Source organism: Filicampus tigris, chromosome 1, assembly GCF_054856515.1.
Source record: "Filicampus tigris isolate MCC_2025a chromosome 1, RoL_Ftig_1.0, whole genome shotgun sequence".
Lineage (NCBI taxonomy): Eukaryota > Metazoa > Chordata > Actinopteri > Syngnathiformes > Syngnathidae > Filicampus > Filicampus tigris.
In genome coordinates, this window is record NC_141217.1 from 33,247,502 (window position 1) to 33,274,153 (window position 26,652).

Genomic DNA, 26,652 nt, shown 5'->3' on the forward strand with positions numbered 1-26,652 from the left:
AATAAACCTTGAAAGCCCATATACAGAATTAATTGACAAAGATGAAAACAACACCAGTCAATAGTTTACATGGAGACTTTTTTTGTCATTTGGAATGAAATCATTCTGAATGAAGACCTCTGGTCACCTGTTTACATGTGACGTGATCTATTCCCATCGCCCGTTTACTTGCTCCACCCCGTTAATCAGATCACCCGCGTTACAGCCGTGTGACACGCAGAGATCGATGTAAACATCCATTTCAGCTATTTATGTTGTCATGCTAGTTCGAATAAACACTACAGTGTGATCTTGTAAGCGCATTCAATTGCAATTTTTGATCAAATAAAATATCAGTATTCCAATTCCAATTTGAAGGTGGTACTATAAATTTTGATCTTCTGTTCGTCCCCAGGACTACACAGAGTGCCTCAGTGATTGCACGGCCAAAGTGCAGACAAAGGGCAGCGCGTTACTGCGCTACGACTTCTCTTCTCTGTCCAACGTCACCTCCTTCCAAAGTGGCCCGCGCTTTACCAGTAAAGGCCTGCGCTACTTCCATCACTTCAGCGTGGCTCTGTGCGGCAAAGAGGTGACGCGGCGCAGCGCGGGCCTCCTCAGCGCCCCTCGCGGCCGCTCCGTATCCGTTCCGCTTCACCCGCCGTCTCGGTTTTTACAGGGCCGAGCGCCGGCGACCTGCGTAGACAACGTGACGGAGCACGGCCGAACGGTCCGAGGCCACGTGTGCCAGTCCCTCGTGGTTCCCTCGGACATCAGGAGTCAGAGCATGGTGGCGTCGCAGCCCTTCGTTATTGGCGCCACTCTCGTTGGTATGTGGTCACGTGCTATCGTTTGAAGTCTTAAGGGGACACACTGTCTTCATCTGACTTTCTAGAAATGCAGCGGAAGTGTGAGGATGCTGCCGTGTGTGTCGCCGCTTTGCAACCTGAAAAAAAAAAAAAAAATTACTACTTTCCTTTTATGTAACTTTACTAACTTAATTCTAAAACTTGAATAATTTACATCCCCTCTATAAATGTCATTCTAAAAAGTGTCTATATTAACAATTTAAATACACAGTGTTCTGCTGCATATTAACGATATTTTTTTTTTTTTTTTTTTTTAAGCTGTTACTCATCTCAGGATGGCGCAAAGACAATACTTTGATCATACCCTTGATATCAGGCATGGCTTTTACTGACGCAAATGCCCTGTTTGATATCAAAGTACTGCTTTATTGGCACCATCTTGTGTAATCTTAGTGCTTAAGAAAAAAAACTATGTCGAGGTGAGTTGAGGAGCTTTGTGTTGTGCCTTTCCGCCATCTTAGGGCATCTATAGTTAATTAAAACCCTTTTTGTGGGTTCGTCTATTGCTCACAGATTTTCACTTAGTCGTTAATCTAATATTGTTTCAAACTCATTTTACCACTCTAAATGGCTTACAGATGATTTGAAATGTTGAAAAAAAAAAAACACCTGATACTGAAGCATGTAGCGGAGAAAAAATAGACACTTGGCAAATAATTTATGCTAACAAGTTAACAACCCAAGCTGAACTTTGCGAGTTTATGAGTTGTCAGTGGGCCTTGTTGTTCTAATGCTTGCTTTGTTGAAGGTGTAAGTACTGACACAGTCCTGGCGAATATCTCATCTCCACCGTGGCTCTTCCCCTCCACATCTGACCTACCTGATGTTATATTCTTTTACAAGTAAGTCATATGCGCCCCTTTAACACTGCCTATTTAAGATGGGAATTTTATCGCATCACTTGACATGGGAGAGGTGAAATGGCTTACCGGTATTCTGCCCAATTTGGACATTTTCACTTTAGGTTGCACTACTTTTGTTGCCGAAAGTTTCAACATTAATTGCTGTGTGGTGAGTAGAGGGGGCGGTAAATGAATACTCTTATGCAAGGTGTACACTGATTACTTTACATTGTGACGTTTTCTTTTTTTTTTCTGTGTTGTCCCATGAAAAGTATATAAATTGAGTTACCAGCCTTTTTAAACCAGATATCTACTTATTATTAGCAGAGATTGGCACTTTATGCTATTTTGCCGGTCCGTCCTCTGTCTGCGACCTTCCGCTAATTCATGCTAATCCATGCTAATTCATAAAAATAATCGTACTCCGGGCCCGTCCGCCCTCCCCCTTTTAAAGCACTTCCATCCTTACATTCTACATACATTTATGCTGTAGGGATGACTCAGACAAGGACATACTTTGCACGCAAAGGTATAAGGTATGAACTAAACGTTAACACTTAGTTAACATAACAAAATTGCTTTTCACGTTTTTTCCTATGCACCACATACCATATCCTGGATTACACATGCAAAATAGGCTGGGTGTGTTTCTGTCAATCGTCAGTGAAATGAGTGTTCTGTGGCGTAATCCATATTATTACATGTGTTGAACCACTAGAGGGCAGACCATGCCTGTGAGTACAATGTTACTGCAGGGAACGTACATTGGAGAGTTGTGGTAGGCACTTAATAAAGACGTGGTGTCGCATAAGAGAACAGTGGTCTTTCTTTTTAAAAGAACACGTCAGTCGGTACTTGACCCGGTTAGGGACGATTACAGGGACGGACAAAAACCCACTTCCGTCCTTGCTAAAAAAAACCCCAAAAAAACTGATAGTCCTCTGTCCCCAAGTTTGATACACACTTCTGAAATAACAAATTTGCTCAAATTACCTTTAATAATGTTATAATTATATTTATTATTAATTCACAATATTTACGTGAAGACACTGATCATGATAATGTTTTCTCACAATAATTAGGAAACAGATAAATATCATTATTTTATTTTATTCATCCATCTGCCAATGTTCACAGTTTCAAGTCATGTAACATTCCTAGAAAATCTAACCAAATGTCCCATCACTGGTAAGCTATTTTTGGTCCTTGGGAGCTACCTGGTGCTGGTGGACACCATTTTTGTGACCCCTAGTATACTGTTTATGGAAATGGAGGATTTGAATCCCGCCATGAGTTATTGTTAAGCGCCCTCGGGTCCCTTGAAAGATGCTTTATCAAATCATTATTATGACTTTGCTGCGTCTATCGTGATGTCTCTGATCCACTATGGTTCCTTGTTTGTACAGGGTGATGGTCGTATTTAAAAACAAAAAAAAACGATCCTAAGTGACTTTGTCCTGTTTTTCAGGTCCGCCGAGACAACACAGGCTTGTAAAGGAGGCCGCTCAGCCACCATCAGGCTGAGATGCGACCCGGCCATGAGCACTGTAGACCACATCACCCTGCCCAGGTATCACTCGATTTTTCACGCATTCAGGCAGTCTTTGATCGATGTAGGGCTGAGCGATTAATCCATTTCATTAATTTGGTTTTATTGCTCAGGTCAAAAAATAATTTATGAAAAAAAAAAAATATATATATATATATATATATATATATATATATAAGTCCCCTGGTATGGTTTCTCCTCCACAGTAACTGTTCAGAGGGGACATGTGACGGCTGCACTTTCCACTTCCTTTGGCAGAGTCAGCATGCGTGTCCACTGTGCACCAAACATAATTACAGAGAGATTGTCAGCGCTTGCGAACAAGGAATACAGGTAGGCATGGACACAAGAAAAAAGGCCCGTTGATTTTTCAGGAATACAAATGACGACACGGACAACCTCAGGGACAAACGGGGATTTTAAGATCGACCCCCGGTGCGCGACCGATGCCCAGAATGTTTTTGTTCCTCCTGTTGGCCCCAAATTCTAACTAATGAGTGATGACAGTAATTTTTGGTCTCATCACTTTAGGATGTCATGGTGGCACCTGCCTCATTAAAGCGACATACCACCGAACATTTATTTTCCTTCATTCTATTAGGCAGTGCTTATAAACATTAATAGAGCAAATAAAAACGGCATCTGACTACCCTGAAAAAAAGCGCATGAGCGGATTAAGTGTCAAGATAATGGAAAATGCATTTTTAAGATGTTCACGTAATCAGTGAGACGTAGCGCGAGCTATAACACAACACTGTTCATTTTTTTTGCTTGTTCCCCGGTTTATTTTGCTCTAAAAAAATGCCATATGACATAGTCACAATTTTCAATTGTCACAGAACAATTTTTTATCCTACCGAAGGAGAACAATGCAGGAACATGATTAAATGTATTCACCCAAAACCCAGAAATAGAAAGTGAGTTTTGAACACAAATCTAAGCCCTTAACAATTCACGTTTGAATACAAACAACAACTTAAATATCCAGTAAACTAGCACAAACATGTCATGCCTACATTTCACTATCAATTTCATTTGGATGCCTGCAACTCCAAAGACTGGAAAACATTTGAAGTAAAGCAGCACACGGCAGCTCAAGCCAAATCTACAAGTAACTCTGAACAGGCAAATGAAGACCAATTTTCAAATACAAATCAGAACCGGTAGAGGCACATTTCAAGTATGAAAAAGTGATTTAAAAGGGAAAAAAAAAACGTCTTTACAATAATGTGTTCTATGCGGCCCCACTAGCCTAAACACGGTATTCTGATTAATATTGCGTTGGTGGAACATGAATTAAGCAGCAAAATCCCCCCCCCCCCGTTTTTATTCGTCTCAGGGGGCGGCCATTTTATCGTTTGCTGTCGACTGAAAACGATATCACGTTTGTTCAGGTAACGACCAATCATGCCTCACCTACTTTCTGAGTGTGGTCATGTGATGTTTGCCAGCTGAGCAGTTAAATACGAATACCATGTCTTTTAATTTCTTGACAATTAAGAAGCCTGCCCTAATGAGAGCAAGCGCAGTAAAAAAATGGATGAAGGCAACCCTGATGTGAGATTCGGATACAGTTAGTTGACGAAACGTGTGTGCGCGGGTTATTTTTGTGTTGTCTTTTAGAGGACAACGTACATCTGGCAGCAGCCTCTGCAGTGTCATGGAGGAGAGGCCCTCCCAGCCCAGACAGTCAGTGCTTGTGTGACTCTGGATTTCTGGCTCAAGTTTGGGGTTTCCACAGGAACAGTCGCCGCCGCCCTGCTCGTCACCCTCATCTGTTACTTCTGGAAGAAGACGCGCAAGTGAGAAAACTTGTTTTGACCTTGATATCGTATGTGCAGAGACTCCCAAGACTACCTTAAGGGCACCTGTCTGCGTTCACACAGCAAATGAAGCCACTATTGCATGAATTTGACCCTGATGCCGAAATCAAATCGAAAACTTTTGCAAATTCAATCCCCCTGCTGTCAGAACTTTCCCTCCGCCTGCGCGGAACCCATTTTGGGCTCCGGATGACATCAATGTCGGATATATGCGACCCGGCCGTTCAGACCGCGACCGCATTGCAAAAAATTGGATAGGTATCGGATTTAGGACCACATATGAAAGCGACCCAGGTCGGATTTGAAAAAAATCGGGATTGAGCCGTTCAGACTGTCATAAAAAAAACCAGATACAGTTTGCATATGGGCAAAAAAATCCGATCTGGGTCGCATTTGCCTGCGGTGTGAACCTAGCCTCAGTTTCAAACTGCTGATCATGACACTCTGATGTGAAACTCTCAGCGCTCCAAGCTGAGTATCTGCTTCCTGTTTGAAGGCTCAAAATGGCGAGGTACTGTTGACTGCTGTTAGGTGTCAAAATGTCAACAGTATGATGAAGAGGACTGATTAATACCAAATTCGAATTGAACCAGGAAATGTATTGGGCCATTTCTGAATGACGCAGAAAGGACTGACACATTAAAAAGTTGGACATGTGTGTTTACAAGTTTATAGAAGGTTAAATTAATTGTGAATTATTTGTGCTGCTTCTCTTCGCCCTGCAGATTGGAGTACAAGTACTCCAAGCTGATGATGAGCTCCGGGGGCAAAGAGTGCGAGTTGCCCACCGCTGACAGCTGCGCAATCATGGAAGGAGAGGACACCGAGGACGACCTCATCCATCTCACTCACAAATCCTTCTTCACCAAAATCAAAGCGTACTCGCGCGAGGTCGGTAAAGCCCCCCACGTGCGGACGCTCGCCCGCTGGGCGGGTGACACCTTTCTTTAATTTTCTATTTTGATTTATTTAGAGGACGGCCGACGGATTCGATTCGGTGCCTTTGAAGTCGTCATCGTGTCACCTGCAAAAAGAGGAGGGTGATTCTGATGATGCATGATGCAAAGGTTTGACTGAAGTAGTTTTAGTCAATGCTTTCATTTATGTCCACGGAAGGAGTACACCGCTGTATTTTAAGGCTATATGAAGCATATTAAGTTCATGCAAGACTAACTCCTTCCGAAAGGTGTATGTGGCCATAAAATGCGGGCACCTGGAATGAAGCCTTGTTTGTCTCAAGACTGGCACACACGACAGTTACTTGTCTGTATAAACTGGGACACCATGAAAACATCATGAAAGGAATAATAAATACAATTGATAGAGGAATGAATATACAGTCGTACTATAATAAATTTCAATTCCCATTACGTTGGGAGTCGTGTAAGTTAGCTTTTATGTCTTTTTGTCCTTTGTAATTGGCTAGCCTGTTTTGTATTAGGGAACCTATGTATGTAATGCTATGTTATTTGACAGTATGGCAAATGGATTGGCTTTAGATTTGATGGCAAGTGTTAGTCCTGGTATTTTCATTCGAAACCTTATTGTGCCTTCTATTTGATTTATTTTGTCAATAAAATCATATAAAGATGGTGTTATCTATTTTGTTGTGGATTGTATAGGAGTCATTCTAGAATTGGAGGACTTTTTCAGTTTCCTTCACATCCACCGCCACCCCCAAGAAATTTCAAATAACTCATGCACAAAATACTGAAACATGCACGTGTCTAAATTATAGTTGTCGTGGGACAAGTAACTTTTGCAAATGTTACTTCTAAACAGGATTTTACATACCAACTACCTCTTGAGCCGAGCTGGGCATTTTACTGAAAATTCCGTTTATCGCCTTCCGCCTACAGCCGGGGTAAACTTCCGCCGTCCGTTTATCCGCCATTTTATCCGACTGGAAAAAATAGTACCCACCTATGGTCCGGTCCGCCTATAATTTAAACGGGCTTCTGTTAGCGTTTCTGACTACAAACTGTGACCAATTACCGCTAAATTTTGATCCGTGTGTCACTCAAGCCAATGCAACACTCCTAAATATTAAATAGCACATTAGCCCCAAAAGACACCGGCCCACCGGGGCATCTGCCTTGTAAGACAGATGGCCAGTCCAGCCCTGAGTACAGTGCTATTTTCTTATCAAAAACACTTTTGAAATGTTTAGGGTATTTTTCTGTGGAGTTGAAATAAATGGCATTTATTTTTATTTAAATGAGAAAAATTTAAGTGAGATGAGTACTTTGAATTTCAAGCAAAGTCATAGAACTAATTAAAATCGTAATTCAAATCTCCATGCAATCTGGGCATTGAAATGTGCTCTCTTCAATCTCCCACAATCAGCGCGATACATGAACACAGCGAGTTTCGCTCACGTTCAGGCTGTGGTTATTCTCGCGATATTTGTCGCTGTGTTGCAAGCTGGGCAGAGTTGCGGTCGGAGGTGTCGAAAACAACGTGAACGTTCTCAGACTCTTTGTGCGTGCAATCAAACGGGGATTTTGCAACGTTTCGCAAGCGGACAAGCCTAACTTTCAATTTCTCGCACGGCGAGGAGGAAATAAAGAAAACGCGCTTTGATTGTGGTTCGTAAGTTTTGGGGAAGTTGAAGTCCGGCTGCAGACCAGGCAGAGTCAGTCGGCAGTAATGTCGCAGAAAGAGAGACCCAAGTTTTACCTGCAGGAGGTTAACAAAGCCATATGGGAAGTCCCGGAGCGCTACCAGAACTTGTCTCCAGTCGGCTCCGGCGCGTACGGATCCGTTTGGTAAACAACTTTATGCTGCTTTTAAGTGTGTCACCCAACTTTAGTACCCCCGCCCATTCATTTCAATGAGGCCTAAACTCGCCGTGCTAAATCTCGTTAGCACGTTTTCACTGATAAGATAAAAAAAGTTTTACATGAAACGAATTTATTCGTTTAGAAATGCAGACCGATGATCACGATGGTATGCATATACAGTATACTCAAACAACTTGATGCAGTGAGAATTGTAACGGCGAGATTTCGTTTCAGTGCAATGACGCAGGTTGGCGTCACATAGCTGATTTGCGGACACCCCATTCTACTGGATTAAAGTGATTTAATGCAACAGAAGAAGAATATTGTGGCCAAGTGCATATTAGTACTGATGGCTTCAACATATTTGCCAACATAGTTCTTAGTATTTCTGCAATGCTTGTCCTTATATACGTTGCAGATGAGCTGGCGAGGGCGTGAAGCCGTACGCCGTACTGATTGCCAGGCAGTGTAGGGCACAAATATGTACAAATGGAAATTACAAATGTGAACTAAAACAGAATTACTGAGGTAATTGTTTTTGTCAATAAATAACAAGAGTATTGCTGTTGGTATTCATTTAGAGTCATTGTCGTTAAAAATCAAAGACCAAAGTCCAAAATATTGGTGGCCTAATAGATTTGGATCATAACTTTCAGCAGTCATATCAAATCATTCACTAAAACAGCCTTCTACCAGACGAAGTACAAGGAAAATCTTATGTGTGCTTGTATCTACAGTAGACATGAATATAATTGTAATGATCTTACTGGGCTCCCTCAAAAGAGCATCAAACAGCTGCAGCACATTCAGAACGCTGCTGCTCGTGTTCTGACCACAACAAAGAGATCAGAATATATTACTCTAGTCCTAAAGGCTTTAACCTGGCTCCCAGTCAGCTGTAGAATAAACATTTAAGTTCTGCAATATTAACCCGTTGTGAATGGTGGTCACACGTCTTTGTCTTTTGTTGAGCGGCGCTGCTGCCAGCATGTTGTGAGTCAAAGCACGCAGAGCACATGCTCTTGTGGATAACTGCATGCATTCGCTGACGCTCTTCCAAAATGTAGAAAAATAGTGTCAAAAAAACATGCAATGAATGGTCTGCTATTTTGCAACTCTATAACAGCACAAACATGCAAAGCAAGAATGTGGCACGTATGAGTTTCATGTTCTCCCCCATTTCCATGTTTGTGCTATCGGTGGCGCCCTCGTCATTTCTGTCCAATGGGAGCACCGATCGTCACTTGCGTCGATGCGTTTACGAAATATAGTTCAGTTGCTAAAAATACAGTGTGAATACGAACCGCACCAAATGAAAAAAACCCAAAAAACATTACGTCCGTTTTTGTCCGGAACAAGTAAGCGGACCAAAGGATTTTCTGGCGTGAATACACCCTTATTCACGAATGGCTTAGGTCCTAAATACATTAAAAAATACTAATGGAATCTAAACTTAGGTCTCTGAGGTCTGCAGACTGCAGACTGCAAACTCTGTACAAAAAGGCCAGAGCTGAGATTGACTGCCAGCCAGGTGTTCTAACTATTATTCCAAACTATTTTCAAAACCCAAACAATCAAGTGATGATTCATTTTCTCCCCAATTGAACTTGTCTCATTATTATGATTGCATTTATTAATCTTCGGCTTTAATTTTGTGTTGTTTAACACAATCTGGTAGGTTAGCTAGCGGAGGCAGTGACATCTGACGTTTTCTGCTGATGTTGCCGTTTTTTCACCTGCTGCGCCTTCTACAAAATGTTTTTGTTTGTTTTTGAACAGTTCTGCTTACGATGTGAAGAGCGGCTTGAAGTTGGCCGTGAAGAAGCTCTCCAGACCCTTTCAGTCCATCATCCATGCTAAGCGCACCTACAGGGAGCTGCGCTTGTTGAAGCACATGAAGCATGAAAATGTGAGTACGCTGCTTTGTCTTCCCCCCCCTGCGAATGTTGTAAGACCAGGTGATTCATTGATGTTTCACGATTTAATCAAACCAATCATTTTTGTGGAAGTTTGAACATGTTAATGTAGGAGGAAAAAACTTTAACCAGAAAATACACTTTGAAAGCTTATTTAGTATTACAAGAACCCCCCCCCCCCAAAAAAAAAACCCCTCATTTTGAGTACAGCAATTTCTCCTCCATCATGCCAGTTATGTTCCAGACCACGCCCACAGTAAATGAAATCCACAATATAGAAATCAGAGTTGCCAACCTGAGCTGGGCATTTTACAAAAAATTGAGGGTCCGTTATTCGTCATTTGTCTGCAGCGTGGGGTACCTTTCCGTCGTCTGTCATTCGCCTTTTCTTCCGGGAGGGGGGAGGGGTAATAGTACCCGCCTATATGCCGGTCCGCCTCTGATTTTATACGGGCTTCCGTCAGCATTTTTTAAACTTTTTTTTTTTTTTTTTTTTTAATAATCGACCCAGGCTGCACCAGCTATCTGGCAATTCTTGTTTTGTACAATTATTGTAGATATCGCCGGCAACAAGTGAATGAGGAGCTGCTTCTCACTTGCAAGATTAACGTGTCCTCATTGTCATCATCACCCGCTTCACCACCAGTCCGGGTTCGCTTTTGAACCTGCTGGGGCCACGGCAACATTTATGGGTTTTCAACCAATGACTTTTATGAATAACTAGTTTTAAAATTTCTACTCACTCTTATCTGTTTACATTCTTCACTCTTCATTCTTCTTCACGTCGCAAGAGTGACAATAATGGGAATTTCATCTCTTATTAGAGAACCAGCTCTTAGGCTTACGTAAAAGAGCTTTCAGCTTCCAAACGGCTCTCCCAATTTTTTTTTTTTTGGTTCCTTAAATTTATTTATTATAAAATACAACAAAGAATGATGCATTTACTAATGTAAAAAAACTTGCACTGTTTTATTTGTCCATTTTGAAATTATTCCATTAGTTCCTCTACCTGGAGCTGCAACAAATATTAAGTACAAAAACCTGAACAATTTTCAGATGAACTTTTAACAATTGATGTTTTTAGTTTTTTTTTCTCTCTTAAACTAATTGAAAGATGTTAATCAAAACAGAATGTTTTATAATTTAGATTCTTTAATGTTAGGCACCTTTTGCCCAGTTAACAGCTTTGCACATGTTGATATTCTCTCAGTCCGCTTTATGATGTGTGTGATGCTCTATCACCTGGACTAAAACTGAGTTCACAGCTGTGCTAGGGGTGGGCGATCTGACGATATTAGATCGTTAAGCGGTTTAACGTGTTCAAACCTCATAAAGCCGGAAGATCGTCTACATGGCATATTCTATACAGTTTAGCTCTATGGCGGCGCAAAGCACCATCTGATTGGTTCCTTGTGCAGTGCGTAGCAGCCAATCAGCGTAAAGCTGCGTGTTTGCGCTCTGCTCTCTCTCTCTTTCTCTGTCTTCTGGACGAGCTAGGCACATACACGACGGGAGTCGGCGAGTTAGTAGTTCTAGGTAATGCAATAGACCTCACCCAAATTTTAGTAAATATCAGTCTACTATAACTCACTTGTATCATTACTATGAGCCCTTCTATGTCATATAAACTCAAGGGGCAGTTCTGCTCGGCACAGTAAGGTGCCTTGCGGCTCAAGCTAACCACTCCCCCAATGTCACAACAGTTAATTTGGCTCCCGAGAGAAGTTGCTGATAATATCGGGAAACGGTGATAAAAGTAAGACGTGAGTGAGTGCCAGTGTGTGCGTGTCTGTGTGTAAGCCACGAAATGAAAAGCTAAACTCAACTTTATTTATAAAAGCACTTTTAAACAACCACCGCTCCAAGTGCTGTACATGGTGCAAAAATTGACGGCAAAGTACTGCATGTGAAAGTCCGGTCTTGGAATAATGCTTATTTTTCTGGCTAGTAGCTGCGTTGAGGATTCACTTTTATGTTTTTGAACTTTAAAACAAAGATGTGTGAAAGATAAACATTTCAGTTATAGTGGATTTTTAGAAAACTATTTCCTGGAAGGAGATGCTTGTTAGACAGGCAGCTGAGCCTGGGAGCTACCCGCACTTTTTTGTGAGACTCAAAACAAAGTTGTCCATTTTTTTAAGATCTAGAAAAGTTTTAGCATCTTGTAAATCACATGAAGTTGTTTAATAAACACGGGCTTAAAGGCATTTAAACTAAGTCAAGTGTTGGAGTTTTTATTTTTCATAAATTTGACACCATTTTACCCCTTTTTTCTACAAATAAATATCGGCTTCAAATATCGGTTATCGGCCGCCTTGACTAATAATAATTGGTATCGGCCCTGAAAAAAGCATATCGGTCTATCCCTACTCTAAATATGTGCCGTGCGGGGAGCAGCGGGTTGCAGGCTGCAGACGTGCTTGGGATAACTGTGACCAATCGTGATCGTCTTTGCATCTGCAAATTGAAGGGTAACTGCGTTGATTATAATTGACTTTAATGTAATCTGACTTGAAACAAAAATCATGAACTCATTCGCTGCCACTGACGAATTTACTTGTCTGTATGCTGATCGAAGTTTGTAGACGGAAAGGCAAACGGAAGCCCGTTTACAGTGGTAGGCGGAACGTGGGAATTTTGACTTGTAAATTGTGATCATCAATGAATCATCAAACATTTTGAGCCTTATTTTGTGAAGAAAATGTGTGATTTTATTTTAAAGCCATATCTTCCCCCCCTGTTTGTCTTGTTGTTGATTTGAGTGGACGCTTCTGTTTGCAGGTGATCGGCCTCTTGGACGTTTTCAGCCCCGCCACTTCTCTGAAGGAGTTCACAGATGTGTAAGTCCGATGTGTTCAAAAAAAAAAAATCATTTAAATGCAAGTTACAAATGTTTATCCCAGCTTTGGCTGCTAGTGCTACCCCAATCGCATATGCGGATGAGTATGAGATTTTTCATAATTTAGTAGAGTTCCCAAGTGCCTTAATGACATGTCTGACATAATTTTGTCAAAATACTAATTAGGGCTGTGCACAAATTGATGGTGAATTTTTGCATTCCACTCAGAACGGCTCATAGAATATTATCGTCAGAGAGGAATGTTGGTGTGGCGCTCACGTCTCCATACGTGTGACGTGGGGAGTGCACATGCGAGAAATATGTACACGCCACATTAAGCGTAAAAACTGTTTGCAACCATTAAAACCTGTTTGGGAATGTCTGCCGAACGTCTTTGCCACTGTTTGCAACATGGGACAAACCCCGACAAAAATAAACATTGGCTCATTGTGCACACGCTTGCAAAAGCTTCACCGCTCAGTGAGGTACGGCCTTTAGCGTATTTGGACCAGCGCATGCCACAACATGTCATTAAGACACCTGGCAATGCTTTCAAATGTAGAATACGGCTCCTTTTAAACAATTGCCTGTGCGGTTAGTAAAGCTTTGGTGACTGCGACCATTAGCGCATGTTCTGCTAACAGTTAAATAAGCATGCAGGAGCTGTGTAGTCCCAATCGCAAACCCCCCCCCCCCCCCCAAGTTCTAAAAATAGTCTGCACTCAGAATGCTGTGGTGAGGCTTCTCATAGTATCAACCGTGAGAAGCTTTCTATAGGAGTGGGCGACCTGTATATATGTCCTAATTTTGCAACGTGGCTCAACTTTGCTGATTGTCGTGCTGCTGTGAACAACATGCAGACGGCACGATTAATTACTTGACTGTATTAATGTACCATGCTCATGTCATATTTAATGGTCTACTCTGTGCACGACTAATGTAGCATATTTGCATCATGTCCCTGCACCAAATGCGCCACATTTGCAGCATTTATTTATTTATTTTTAATCTAAACTCATTCATTCACCGCCAGCTGTTTTCAAAGCAGAGTTCTGCATATGGTATCTCAAACAAAAACAAGACTGAGAAAAGGCTTTTGATGGCAAAATATCAATTTTACATATATACAACTAAGAACACTCCCAACGCTGATTTCAACGCATGGCTTGACTGGTCACCATTCACTCCATGAACTGAGTCATAGTTTCTCACAATCGCACACTTCCTAAGTCCCGCGACACCTACATTTTTTTTTTTTTTTTTAATAACATGCATTTGTTTGACTTTGATGTGCCTAAATTTCCGACGAATTTAATGCGAGATGTTGTTCATAGGATATTTCATGATTAGGTTTGCATGACTTTACCTGTGCGTGTCGTTTGTTGACATTCCACTTGTGTGAGAAACGGCAGCGACCAAACCAGTCTGGGACATTTTAGCCAAGCATTGATCAAATCTGCCTTTAATCGCCAGGTACCTTGTAACTCATTTAATGGGCGCGGACCTCAACAACATTGTGAAATGTCAAAAGCTGACGGACGACCATGTGCAGTTCCTCATATATCAGATCCTCAGAGGGCTGAAGGTGAGTTTTCCTTGGACTTTTGTGCACGTTTAAGCAGGCAGCGGTGAATTAAGCTAAAGCCGTTGTGCACGTTCTCCGTTGTGTCTCCTCAGTACATCCACTCAGCAGACATCATTCACAGAGTAAGTGCACTGGCTTTTATGTCACGTTGGCCCTAATTCGGTGCGAGTTGTCCTCTTGTAGCCGGCTTGTAAACTCTGAGAGGGGGGGGAAACATTTTTTTCCCCACAATAATCCAATTTCTTGTACGTTTTTTTGCACCACATTCTTCCACAGAAATATTAATAACGATAAAGAAAGGAATATTATGTTTATGTGTTTTTCTTACAAATAATTTGAAAATAATTGCTTTAGCGTGGAACAAAATTCCTTTTGTCACCTCACGTACATGCCACGATCTGGATTACGAAACTAATTCCACTCTGTTTGCAACCATATTGTTATTGTAAGCAGTTAACGTCAGCTAGGATGTGTTTTGAACAATGTAAACTGAAAAAAAATAAAATAATAAATCTTGTTTCATCTACGAGTGTAATTAGTGAAACATCTTTGAATAGTATTCTTATTCAAAAATAACAGACGGTAAATTGTGGCTTCGCACAACTAAAAAAAAATCCATGTTTTATTTTTTTATTGTCCAGGATCTGAAACCCAGCAACCTGGCAGTAAATGAGGATTGTGAGCTGAAGGTAAGTCACCCTGCTGCAATAATCTACATGAAGCAAAAGATGCTTCTGTGTGTAATGAGCAAACACGGTGCTCACTCTTAACAACCCCCCCCCCCCCTACCCCCCAACCCCGGACTTGGCCTGACAGATTTTGGATTTCGGCTTGGCGCGGCACACCAATGACGAGATGACCGGCTATGTGGCCACCCGCTGGTACCGTGCCCCAGAGATCATGTTGAACTGGATGCATTACAACATGACTGGTAGGGTATAGTCAATATTGTGATTGCAATTTAATATGCTTTTTTTTTTTTTTTTTTTTTCCTTTTTACAACATGACTGGTAGAGTATAGTCAATATTGTGATTGCAATTTAATATGCTTTTTTTTTTCCTTTTTACAACATGACTGGTAGGGTACAGTCAATATTGTGATTGCAATTTAATATGCTTTTTTGTTTTCCTTTTGTTCAAGGTCCTCTTCCCATGTATTTTTTTTTTTTTTATCAAACCCAAGCAATAAATTAACCTACGTCGACAATTGATGATATCAGATTTAATATGCAAATGTTTTGATTTTGTAGGTTAGTCTTATGCTAAAATAAAGGCAAATGAACCATGAATTAATCTGCAAAAATATTTACCAGTACCTATATTAGAGTTGTGAATTACTAACTAATCCCTTGGATTTACGGTCTTTTAAGCATTCTCTACGACAACTTGACGAAATTCAACCAAACACGGGTGACGTAAACCTAAATCCGTCAATCTTAAATCAGATTACAACAATGATCTGTAAACATTGTGGACTTCAAAAGCATTGAACATATCACTCTATAAAGCCTACCTGCCAACTGATCGAAATGAAGCAGTTTTGATTTCTTTCCAAATTACATGCTACTACATTGCGATGTTGATTTGAATTTGATTAGTTGTTCAGCCCTTGTTCCTAGGTGTCTTTTGTCAAAATCCACATAGGATAAAAAAAAAAAAAAAACAATCACACTGAACAACATGTAAAGAATAATGTTTTTATCGTGATGTAATCAAAATGTGGTAATAATAACACGGTGACTCACATGTCTCATTGATCACTTCTGCTTGTTTGTGTGCGTTGCAGTGGATATTTGGTCCGTGGGCTGCATCATGGCAGAACTTCTCACAGGAAGAACTTTGTTCCCGGGAACGGACCGTATCCTTCGCATGGGAGCGCCCCCTGTAGGCGGCGACGCTGCGTGTCGGTCGGTCGTTTTGTCCAAGAACTTTTGAATGCTTTTCCCTCCACGTGAGGCTGCCTGAGGTGTCGACGGCTACCTAGGCGCACATAGGCTCCGTTATCCTCACTTCCCTTCAATCCACGAGCTCTTCACCTCAGTGTTTCACTTGCGTGTGTCACTTTGTGAACTTGACCACAGGCGGTCTCAACTGGTGGGACAGGGAATGGACTGGGAAAGAATTAACCGTGCTGTTGTTTGATTTTGGCAGCCACTTTATTTTGAAAGGCACGTTTGCGTCGCCGACAAGATGGTGAAGAGTAACTATCACCGGGGGGGGGGGGGGGGGGGGTTGAATTGAGGTATTGCTGGGAGTTGTCTTAAAATGAAATCTCACTTTTCCCTCACAATCGAATTTACGATTTAAACCAGTCCACCGTAATGCCCCCCCCACCCCCCCGCCCCCCCCCCCACCCCTCCGTTTCGCAAATGGCTGATTTTCTAAATAATTCTTTTCCAGTAATCATTTAAATCAATTTTCACTGGAATAGATAATTTGTTGTTAGCAAGTAATGTGAAAATAAATGGCCCTTCTGTCAAATATAGCGCACGCTTATTAACTTCGAATCTATTCCCATGTCAAGTTGCACAGGGGGACACCCAACCGATAACTGGGCACATGTGGACAAACAACCATTTGTATCCATTTTTAAAAGCCAGCATCATATTTATGCTTTGCCATCTTGCCTTTTGGTGAAAATGCAACCGACATTGGTTGTGAATGAAACGGTTTGTAACCAGAGTGGTCGCGGCCTACCAGTTGAGAATGTCTGCTCCGAATGGGTCCATTGGATGGACACCGGCGTTCATCTTTGCACGAGTCCATTTTCAGCCACGGCCCCGACGCCGGGCTTCTTCCTCTCTTGACAGCTTTCAGACCAATGGCCGAGCTCTAAAGATGCCACAGGACCTCCTCCTCAATTCTCAGTCTTCTTATTTTCCTTTTGCTTGTCATCCCTTTTCCTCTTTTTTCTTCTTGTTGTCCTCAAACTTCTCCACTCCTTCCTTCCTTCCTTCTTTGTCCCTCACCTTTCCTCCTTTGCCTTTTTGTATTTCTCTCTCCTCCTTCCTTCTTCGTGTTCTTCTCCCCCTATGCCATGAGCCGTGGTGGAGGGTTTTGCGTGTCCCAAAGACGCCCCTGGTAGGGTCACCCTTGGCAAACAGGTCCTAGGTGAGGACCAGACAAAGCAGGGTTCATATGACCCCTTTCGATGGAAAAACATCAATGGATTCCGTTTTCCCTTGCCCGGAATGCGGGTCACTTTGACCCACCTCTGGAGGTGGGGCTCATTGGCGAACACCTGGTGGTCGGGCCTGCCGCGGGGCTCAGCCCGAAGAGGCAACGTAGGCCCCCCTTCCCATGGGCTCACCACCTGTGGGAGGGGATCAACGGGGCGGGTGCTTTTGAGAGCTGGGCGGCGCCCAAAGGCGGGGACCTTGACAGTCCGGGAAGCTAGCCCTGGGAACATGGAACGTAAACCAGCGGGTGAGTGCATGAACAAAGTATCCATTGTCAGCACTTTGAGCGTCCAGTTGTCCAGAAAAGCGCTATAAAATTCTGGTGCCTTATTAGAAGTTCCGATTTGACATAGTCAGACTGGCTTCCACACGCAGCCTGGGCTCCGGTTGCAGTATCGGTGTGTCGTGGTGAAGAAGGAGCTGGGCCAAAAGGCAAAGATCTCTATTTACCGGTCGATCTACGTTCCTACCCTCACATGTGGTCACATGCTGTGGGTCGTGACTGAAAGAATCGGATCCCGGATACAAGCGGCCGAAATGGGTTTCCTCCGCATGGTGTCCGGGGTCTTCCTTAGAAATAGGGTCAGAAGCTCGGAAGGGACTCAGAGTCGAGCCGCTGCTCCTCCACGTCGAGAGGAGCCATCTGGTTAGGTGTTCCGGGCATGCCCCACCGGCAGGAGGCCCCGGCGACGACCTAGGACACGCTGGAGAGACTTATGCCTCCCGGCTGGCCTTGGGATCCTTCCGGAAGACGTGGCTGGGGAGAGGGAAGTCTGGGCTTCCCCGCTGAAGCTCCTGCCCACCCCCCCCCCCCCCCCACGACCCGACCTTGGATAAGCGGCAGATAATGGCTGGACGGGTGTATGGATTGTTCTTCTGTCCCTCCCTCTCCTCCTCCTCCATCTTCTTCTCCTCCTACTACTTATTTTCTTCCATGTCCTTTTCCTCCCTTCATTGTTTTCCTCCTCCTTTGCCCTTCTTCTTCTCCCTCTCCTCCTTCCTCTTCTCCTTCTCCACTCATCCTCCTCCTCTTCATCTTGTTCTCCTTCCTCCTCTTCTTCCTTTTTCCAATCCTTCCTTATCTTTCCCCTCCACCCATCCTCCTCTGTCTCCTTCCTCCTGTACCTTCTCCACCCTCCTCATCTGCCTTTTGTCTCCCTCCTCCTCTTCCTCCTTTCTGCCCATCTTACCTCTTCATCCTCCACCCTTCTTCCTCATATACCGCCCCCCCATCTTCTCCTCCTCCCCCTTGTCCTTCTCTTCCTCCCTCTCCATCCTTTCCTCCTCTCCTTCTTACTCATTCTTCTCATCCTTCGCTACCCCTTCTTCCTGTTTCTTTTTCTTCACCTCCACCACCGCATATTTTACCTCCCTCTTCTCCTTCAATTCCTCCTTAAAGTGGAAGTCAACCCAAACATATTTATTTCAAGAATATGTTCCCAGCAGGCCCACTAGTTCAAACACGACATTCTGATTAATTTTGCATTTGTGGTGTCTCTGGTGGTGGCCATTTTGTCTTCTGTCGACTGAAAATGACATCACAACAGCTCACAGCGAGCAATCACGGCTGACCTGTTTTCTGAATCTGAGCTGTGATTGGTCATTGTGAGCAGTTGTGATGTCATTTTCAGTCGGCAGAAGACAAAATGGCCGCCCCCAGGGATGGCTAAAAACGAGTGGATTAACACTTATTCCACAAATGCAATATTTATCAGAATGCCCTGTTTCAACTAGTGTGCTTGCATAGAACATATTCTTGAAAAAAAATATGTTTGGGTTGACTTGCGCTTTACCTATTCCTCAGCCTACTACATTTGTTGTTGCTGCTAGTTTTTGCTTCTTTTGGCAGCCAGTAGTCAGCGCTGTCCATTCACAACTCCTCCTTCTCTTTTTCGTCCTCCTCCTCCTCCTCATCCTTCTGGTCCTTCCCTTCCTCCACCTCCTCCTTCCGCGACACCTCCTTCTTTCCCCGTTCTGTTCTCTCCAATGAGGCTTCTTGATGCACCTTGTCTGTTCGTCCTGTTGACACGTTTATAAAGTAGCAGCGTGGCGGCAGATACGGCGAGGAGGCCAAAGACCCCGAGCGGGTCCCGCTGTTCTGTTTGTCAGTGTCTTTCTTTAACATGTGCCGGTAGATATTGATCAATTGAAGCTAATCATGCTGCTGGTTGGAACGCCGGGGCCTGAGCTCTTGATGAAAATTTCTTCAGAGTCTGTGAGTTGCCGACGACACGCCGAGGCTTTTGCTCGGCGACACTTTGCCCGTGCGTGCTGCCTCACTGACCGCATGTGTTGCCTTTGCTTCATCAAAATCTAAGACGCTTTGTTGGTAATCGCTCATTATCCCCTGAATAGTAAACCGTTTTGTCATTTTGTTTACAGAGCTGGGCAGTCCGTCCCGGGGCTGGAACGGTCCCTGCGTCTCGGACGGATGCCCATTTTGGGGGTGGAGGATGGGGGGGGTGACACATTTGGGGGGAAAAAGGGGTGGACTAAGCAAGGGCGGAGGTGGATTTTAATCCGGCCCACTAATCGGCACTCGTGCGTGTGACGTGGTCGCGAGGCCTCCTCGGTGAAAGGCTTCTTTTTAGGCTTTCAGAATTTTGTCTTCTGTCGACTGAAAATGACATCACAACTACTCACAACGACCAATCACGGCAGACCTATTCTCTGAATCTGGGTCGTGATTGGTCGTTGTGAGCAGTTGTGATGTCATTTTCAGTCGACAGAAGACAAAATGGCGGCCCCCAGAGATGTCTAAAAACGAGTGGATAACACTTATTCCACAAACGCAATATTTATCAGAATGCCTTTTCTTTCAACTAGTGTGCTTGCATAGAACATATACTTGAGAAAAATATGTTTGCGTTGACTTCCGCTTTAAGTAGGATAAAAATAAATGTATACTCACAACACAATATTGCAGCATGTTAGAAATATAATAATTAAATAATAACAAAATAATGTAAGGCAGTCCTCAAATTACGACTTTACGACGCCCGTGCCTCCTCCTCCATTTTGTCAATATTCGGGTTAAAGTCAAAATTCCGATTTCTGAAACATTCTGAATATCCCGTTTACATGATTGAGCGGATATAGTTGCTCCGGCATTTGAATAACCCACTGTGTACGGCGACGCACAGCGTCATGCCTCAAACGGACATCATTTCCGCTTGTTACTTTCAACTGTCAATCAAAAACTTGCTGTTCATGTCACTCACCACATGAATGACGCAGCCGGTTTCCTCCTCGCTCCGAAAGTGTGCTTTTGTGCTGCGTCTTTGAGCTTGTTTACCTCTGCTTGTGTATTTGCGATGGGTTTTCGCGCCAAGCAGTGCACTTCTGCATACAAGCACTTCCTGTACTACAAAGACCAGCATTCCTTGCGGTTGAGCAATGAGCATGCGCAGAGTGTCTCGATTATGTCTGGTACGTTATATATATATATACGTTTATATATACGTTATAATAATGTCAGCAATAACATAACTACTGTTCCAAAACAATTTTTTCATGTCACTGATGAGTGCGCTATATAGTACACAACAAAAGAATGCCCCTGATATTGTAATTATGGAGTATGGAATGACTAAAGGATTCCCAATACACCCAAAGTAAGTTTGTTGGTGGTGGACGCTGGCTTGACTCAATTTCCCACTCTTTGTCTTGCACCCGCTTCCACTCTGTCCCTTTGGCTTCAAAGCGTAGCGTTTGCTTCTCAGTGTAACAACGGTATAACACTGAGAAGAGGCTTCGCTAACCAACTCTGCCCCTGTCGCTATACTGCCCTTGACACCAGCCTCGTAGACATAAACCAACTTCAGCAGATAATGCGGTTGACGGGAACGCCGCCGGCGTCACTAATAAACAGGATGCCCAGCCATGAGGTGAGCACGTGTAGCAGTTGTTTTACAAACTGGGGGCTGTGAGCCGTAGCTTGGGGTCGGCAAAACCATTTGCAGTTAAAATATTAAGTGTATTTTTTGAGAATGTAGTCCTTTTTCATGTGAAAAAGGAAAGTTTTCCCCAATTAAAGGCAGCGTATTACAAAAAGTTGCAGCTTTGTCGGGATGCACGATAACGTTTTCCCCCACTTATACTGATAACCGATAGCTTCCTGCTTCTCCAAACTGATGCTGAGGACTGATTTTTTTTTTTTGGTGTGCGACAAGTAAATCTGTTGTTGCAGCTTAAACGTATAAAACATTTCAATCCCGCTTACTACTAATGTTGCGGGGTTGGAGCATGACATGAAAAAAGTGAGCAGTGACAAAGTACAGTCACACGTTTTGCTACTTTCTGAACTCTTGTCACTTCTGACGGTGAGGTGATGAGCAATCTCAAACGCTCTGATACGTATCAGTAACTACTAATAAAGTGGGTCGCATTTTGTTATGGTGTTTTATTTCTATTTAATATGATGTGTCAAAGAATAAATCACTCACAAAATGATTTACTTGGCAGTAACAGTTCAACAACGCACATTGTACACACACATGTGCACATACATATTTGTAAATAAAACAAGACCCCAAACGTCAGTTAGTGCTAATGGTAATTTTCATGTCAAGACATTTTCCAGGACCTAAAAAAAACCAAATGATTTAAAATCTCAATCAACGTAGCTGCACTTCTATGAGCCGCTGAGTGTTTGCTAACCATCCATTTTCTGAAGCACTTATCCTCACTAGGGTCGCAAGCGTGCAATAAAGTTGAAGTCAGTTTTGTCTGCGTTTATTAGACATAATTAACTGGAGATGAAACTTCACTTTGTGCCGCTGCCATTTTTTCTCATATCACTGAAGCGTCGGCATTAGGGTTGCCAACTCCCTGAAAAAGAAATGAAGGACACCTCATCGGCAGAGACAGCTTACCTGACTGCCTTCAACCTTCCTTGCATGACGTTTTCTTTTAAGATGTGTTTTTTTTGGGGGGGGGGGGGCAAACAATTCGTAACTGTTTAAACACGAGTTGGCGGCACGATGAAAAACGGGTCAGCACGTCTGCCTCACAGTGCAGAGGTAGTGGGTTCAAGTCCGGCCCCAGCATTTTGTAAGTGTTGAATTTCTGGGAGAACTTTTTTTCTGTGAGAAGAAGGTTTTCAAGGGTAATTCCAAAGGCGACCGACGGTTTTGGGGAGCTGTTGAGAAAGGCGCTTTAGGCCTTAATGGGTTAATATTAGCATTCCACGACGGTGTTGAGAATTCCAATAGAAACCGGAAGGGGGTCGATCCCATAAACGTAGACAAGGAGAACAAGTATATTTACTATGCATACATAACAAACAAAATGAAAAAAATATATATATAAGACGCACCTATCTATGTTGAAAAATTAGAAATTTACTGCATTTGCAGAACAATTTTCAACTGTAAATGTAAATGTACCTGAACAGATTTTTTCCTAACGGCGCCTTTTAACGGCAGCAACTTTGCTGAATAAAACGGAGCAGAACCAAGAGAAAATAACCAGTACTTATCTTCATTTCACTTCCCGCTGCTGCCTCCAAAGTCTAAACATAGATTCATTGACGCTAATCTTGTGTGCAGAAGCGCTTTTTCCTTCCTGGAAAGCAAGATCGATGGGCTTCATTTTAAAAATTCCATCATACAAACTTCATCGTGTGGGTTCCATGATGAAGGGGTGAGGATTTGAAAATAATTAAGTGTTTGTAATTTGCCGTCCGTTTTCTATCTGCTAAAGAAAAAGCGTATTCTACTTTGCATTGATTTTTTTTTTTCTTAGTTTTAATTCTAATTCCAGTTAGAGGGCCCCCTAGCCGCGGAAGAAAAATCCACAGAATGGCCGCACCTTTATATAAGCCGCACGGTTCAAAACCTAGGAAAAAAGTTGCGGCTTAAATGTTCAAATATGAATTAGGCACCAACGTCATTCGGCTAATCCTACGTCTGTTTTTCCATGAGTAACAGCTCATCTCCTCTTGCTCTCTCACACTCTTTTCTCATGCACAGCTGAACCAATGAGGCAAGTTGGCGTCGGCAAAATAATTTTGGTTTGGAAACATATACCTTAGGTCAAAAGATTCCAACGTGGATATATGACTACTAGGGATGTCACGATATGCAAATGTCACGATACGATATCCCAATATGAACCTCACGATACGGCAGCTATCACGATATTGTGGAGAGGTTGGCCATATATAAAAAGCTCACAATACTGTATAAAAGCTCACAGTATTGTGGGAAAAAAGGGAGTTCATATTAAAAAAAAAAAAAAAATCACAATATTAAAAAAAAAAGACAACATTCTATTTTTGTACATAATAACAACATTCACAAAGAAATAGGCTTGGCCAGTCATGCACTCCTATTGGCTCAGCAGTGCAAAGTATCATGGTCTACGTAGTTCACAATGCTGTGTTCGGCTGAAGCGGGCCGAGGGAAATGTTGAAAAATATTTGCTGGTATGACTGATTTATGTGTCCTTTTATTGGTTGGAATATAGTTTTGTTCATGTGGGCAATCTAATTCCTGCTTAATTTGGTTGTGTGGGTGTGTGTATGATTTCTATAGAAATGCACTTAGTTGCTAATGCACGCACACATTGTAACTCGGGTCAAATTGTGGAGGAACTCAAATGTGTTATGGTTCCCTTCATAAAACATGCATTAAATTAAACTGCACTAATAAACTAACCACCAGAGGGTCCTGGAACTGCACAAATGTAAAACAACTTGGGCTTTTAAACAATTTTGCTGCTATTAATATTGTGACATGACCACGACGATATCGTGGCATATTTAATATCACGATTTTGACAATATTGTGACATCCCAAATGACTACTTTACCAACATTCGAATGGACACCACGTCTTGGGCAATTTTCAGGGAAATAGACTGATTTCTTTCACCAGGCCCTTTTCTTATATTGCAAAATAATTTTAAAAAATGATTTTGCTCATATTGTCTGTTTGTAAGACAATACGATGTTCCCTTTGAACTGTGGAATCTGCTAGAAAATAATATCCCTGAGCATTAAACTTGAATGAATTGCTAAAATCGATCCAGCCCTAGATAGAAGTAAGCGAGTAGCAACAAGAACATGCATGGAGCAATGTGCGTTTATTGAATGTGTGCAACAGGTTGCTGCTCGTTGAGAAGTTTTGATGGAACTGTTTTTATTCTTCCCAGGCCAGGAACTACATCAGCTCCTTGCCACACATGCCCAAGAGGAATTTTGCTGACGTGTTTATTGGCGCCAATCCGCAAGGTAATTGGACACTTGTAAACTGGGTGGTTCCAAAAGGTTGCAGAGTCCCAAACATGATGTGAGGGGGAAAAAATAACACATTTGGGCCAAAATATAGATACAACATTTGCACAATGTGGCCATGAAGTAGCTATGGCTCCCTAATGTATAGTTGGTTAAGCAAATGGAGCGAGTCTTACCGCAAGAGGCGTGATATCCGGGCCTAAATCACACATTGGACATGGATATAATGCTTGAATTTTATTTTAAGCAGGGGATGTTGCTATAGAAACATTCTGAAAATTCTGGCATTTCAAGGAATTAGGATTACTCTCAGAAGGATTTAAGTATCAAAAACCAGTTGTCTAGCAAAGGTTCACTCAATTTGCTTCCCCAAATGTCAGTGTGGGAAGTTGAGCATGGGAATGATGTCAAACCAACAAATTAGTTTTTCACTGGCACGTTATACGCATTTCGTGGCCACAAAATAACATTTTGGGTGTACGTTAAATGTATACTGTGGCCCTTTTTTGTTTTTGTTTTAACAGATGTGGCTTCCTAAAATGTGTCAAGTGATAACATACATTCTCTCTTGTTTTGTTATGAAGCTGTCGACCTGCTGGAGAAAATGCTGGTTCTGGACACCGACAAGCGTATAACGGCAGCCGAGGCACTGGCCCACCCGTACTTCACTCAATATCACGACCCCGAGGACGAGCCCGAGGCCGAACCGTACGACCAGAGCTTTGAGAGCCGCGAGCTTGAGATCGAGGAGTGGAAACGTATGTTGATAGTCTTCCGCGCTAAAATCTGAAGCATGTTTTACGTGCCAGTACCTTAAAAGTTCTGAGGCCCAATGTTGGGCAAGAGGAGACATATTGTGCATTTTTACACTATTTTTAATACAGTTCCCCAAAGAGATGACAATAGGAACATACTAAAATGAATAATTAATATTAGCACGATATTGCTAAAAAAAATGAATACACTCTCTAAAAACCTTGCAATAATTTTTTTTTTTTTTCTCTTGATTTGCAGGGTTGACCTACGAGGAGGTGTGCAGTTTCGAGCCACCCATCTTTGACGAGGATGACATGGAGTAATGATATAGTACCTCCTGCAAGTGCACAGATCCCATTCTGACAATTTGAACATTTTTTTGCATTAGCCTTCAAACTCTCCAGACACACAGCAAGCACCAACCTGCCTTTCACCAGGCTTTTGATCCCGGAGGAAAACATCAAACCACTAATTAAGATAATGCTTCCCATCATTGGTGAATCAAGTTTAATTTTCATCTCATCTGTTTTGGTAAAATCACATTTTAACTCGCCACTGTGACACTTGGATGCTGAAAAACGTGGACCTTTACAGCTGTGCTACATTGTGTTCTTGTACGTATTTTATCATTGGGAAAAAAAACTGAAGGAAACGTTCATCTTCCACTCCAGCATGTGAAGCTGGAACATCAGCACCGATGTTCTGACAATATTTTTTATTCAGCATTTTCTATTTGACCGTAAATATTGACAATTTTTGCAAATTCAAGTTGTGACATGTCTATCATTTTACCATTAGGTGTATATTTCAAAAAGGGCTTCACATAACGAGAGTATGTCAAATGTGCCATATTTATAATGAAATGTGTCACTGTGCATAATCTGTCCAAATATTTTTTGTTTGCGTGAGTTTTACTCCTTTGTAAGTGTCATAATGCAGCAATAGAAATACTGCTTAAATGTGCAAAAGAGCTATTTCAGATCTATTTATACTTTGTGGAGGATGTATTTATAAATGAGAACTCCCATCTATTTTCAGTCCAACAGAGTAATGACTTGTCATTTGATAAGCAAAATAAAAACTATTTTTAAGACATCTTTTGTATGTTTTCATTGTGTAAATGTTATAATAGAAAAAAACTGACCCGAGGGTTCAGCAGCTGTAAATCTTTTGCGATGAAAGATAAACAAAATATTTTAATGTAAACTTGTCCTTGGGTTTAACCAAGATTTAAAAACTAGTATGGACATTTTTTTCAGTCATATTGACCTGCTGGAAATCTAGAAAAAGTATTC

General features: G+C 42.2%; 2 protein-coding genes and 1 long non-coding RNA gene across 5 annotated transcripts in view; 2 read left to right on the plus strand and 1 right to left on the minus strand.

Annotated features, from left to right (window-relative positions):
- elapor1 (endosome-lysosome associated apoptosis and autophagy regulator 1) overlaps nt 1-6,660 on the plus strand; it is a 19,156-nt gene extending 12,496 nt beyond the window's left edge. Inside the window, exons 15-22 of one of the 2 annotated variants that reach the window (XM_086034385.1) lie at nt 395-571; nt 659-809; nt 1,597-1,690; nt 3,159-3,260; nt 3,446-3,572; nt 4,863-5,041; nt 5,788-5,953; nt 6,036-6,660. In XM_086034385.1, coding sequence (XP_085890511.1) covers nt 395-571; nt 659-809; nt 1,597-1,690; nt 3,159-3,260; nt 3,446-3,572; nt 4,863-5,041; nt 5,788-5,953; nt 6,036-6,122 — 1,083 coding nt within the window. In that variant the 3' untranslated portion in view covers nt 6,123-6,660. Of the gene's footprint in view, nt 1-394; nt 810-1,596; nt 1,691-3,158; nt 3,261-3,445; nt 3,573-4,862; nt 5,042-5,787; nt 5,954-6,035 lie in introns of both variants that reach the window. The other variant, XM_086034374.1, reaches the window with a different exon arrangement.
- LOC147153682 (uncharacterized) lies at nt 3,414-8,022 on the minus strand. The gene is made up of 3 exons (XR_015087277.1): nt 7,742-8,022; nt 4,875-5,023; nt 3,414-3,515 (listed from the first exon to the last, which is right to left on the minus strand). It is a non-coding gene; the product is annotated as an uncharacterized LOC147153682 (long non-coding RNA).
- On the plus strand, nt 7,423-26,452 carry mapk14a (mitogen-activated protein kinase 14a). 2 transcript variants are annotated; one of them, XM_086034405.1, is made up of 12 exons: nt 7,423-7,830; nt 9,625-9,754; nt 12,543-12,601; nt 14,074-14,185; nt 14,278-14,307; nt 14,827-14,874; nt 15,002-15,116; nt 15,972-16,043; nt 21,172-21,251; nt 24,520-24,598; nt 25,186-25,359; nt 25,616-26,452. In XM_086034405.1, exons 1-12 carry the CDS (start codon nt 7,712-7,714, stop codon nt 25,678-25,680), a joined length of 1,083 nt encoding a protein of 360 aa, XP_085890531.1. In that variant the 5' UTR covers nt 7,423-7,711; the 3' UTR covers nt 25,681-26,452. The 2 variants fall into 2 exon arrangements, with proteins under 2 accessions (XP_085890531.1, XP_085890524.1); XM_086034398.1 differs by lacking the exon at nt 21,172-21,251 and adding an exon at nt 19,500-19,579 and having other exon boundaries at nt 7,425-7,830.
- Nucleotides 26,453-26,652: the final 200 nt, after the last annotated feature.

What these genes read in the sequence shown, in the direction of transcription:
- mapk14a (XM_086034405.1), top strand. Translation starts at nt 7,712, where the DNA reads ATGTCGCAGAAAGAGAGACCCAAGTTTTACCTGCAGGAGGTTAACAAA. An exon ending in GATGCATTACAACATGACTG is followed by an intron (nt 15,117 to 15,971) that starts GTAGGGTATAGT and finishes TGTGCGTTGCAG; the next exon opens with TGGATATTTGGTCCGTGGGC. An exon ending in TGAGATCGAGGAGTGGAAAC is followed by an intron (nt 25,360 to 25,615) that starts GTATGTTGATAG and finishes CTTGATTTGCAG; the next exon opens with GGTTGACCTACGAGGAGGTG.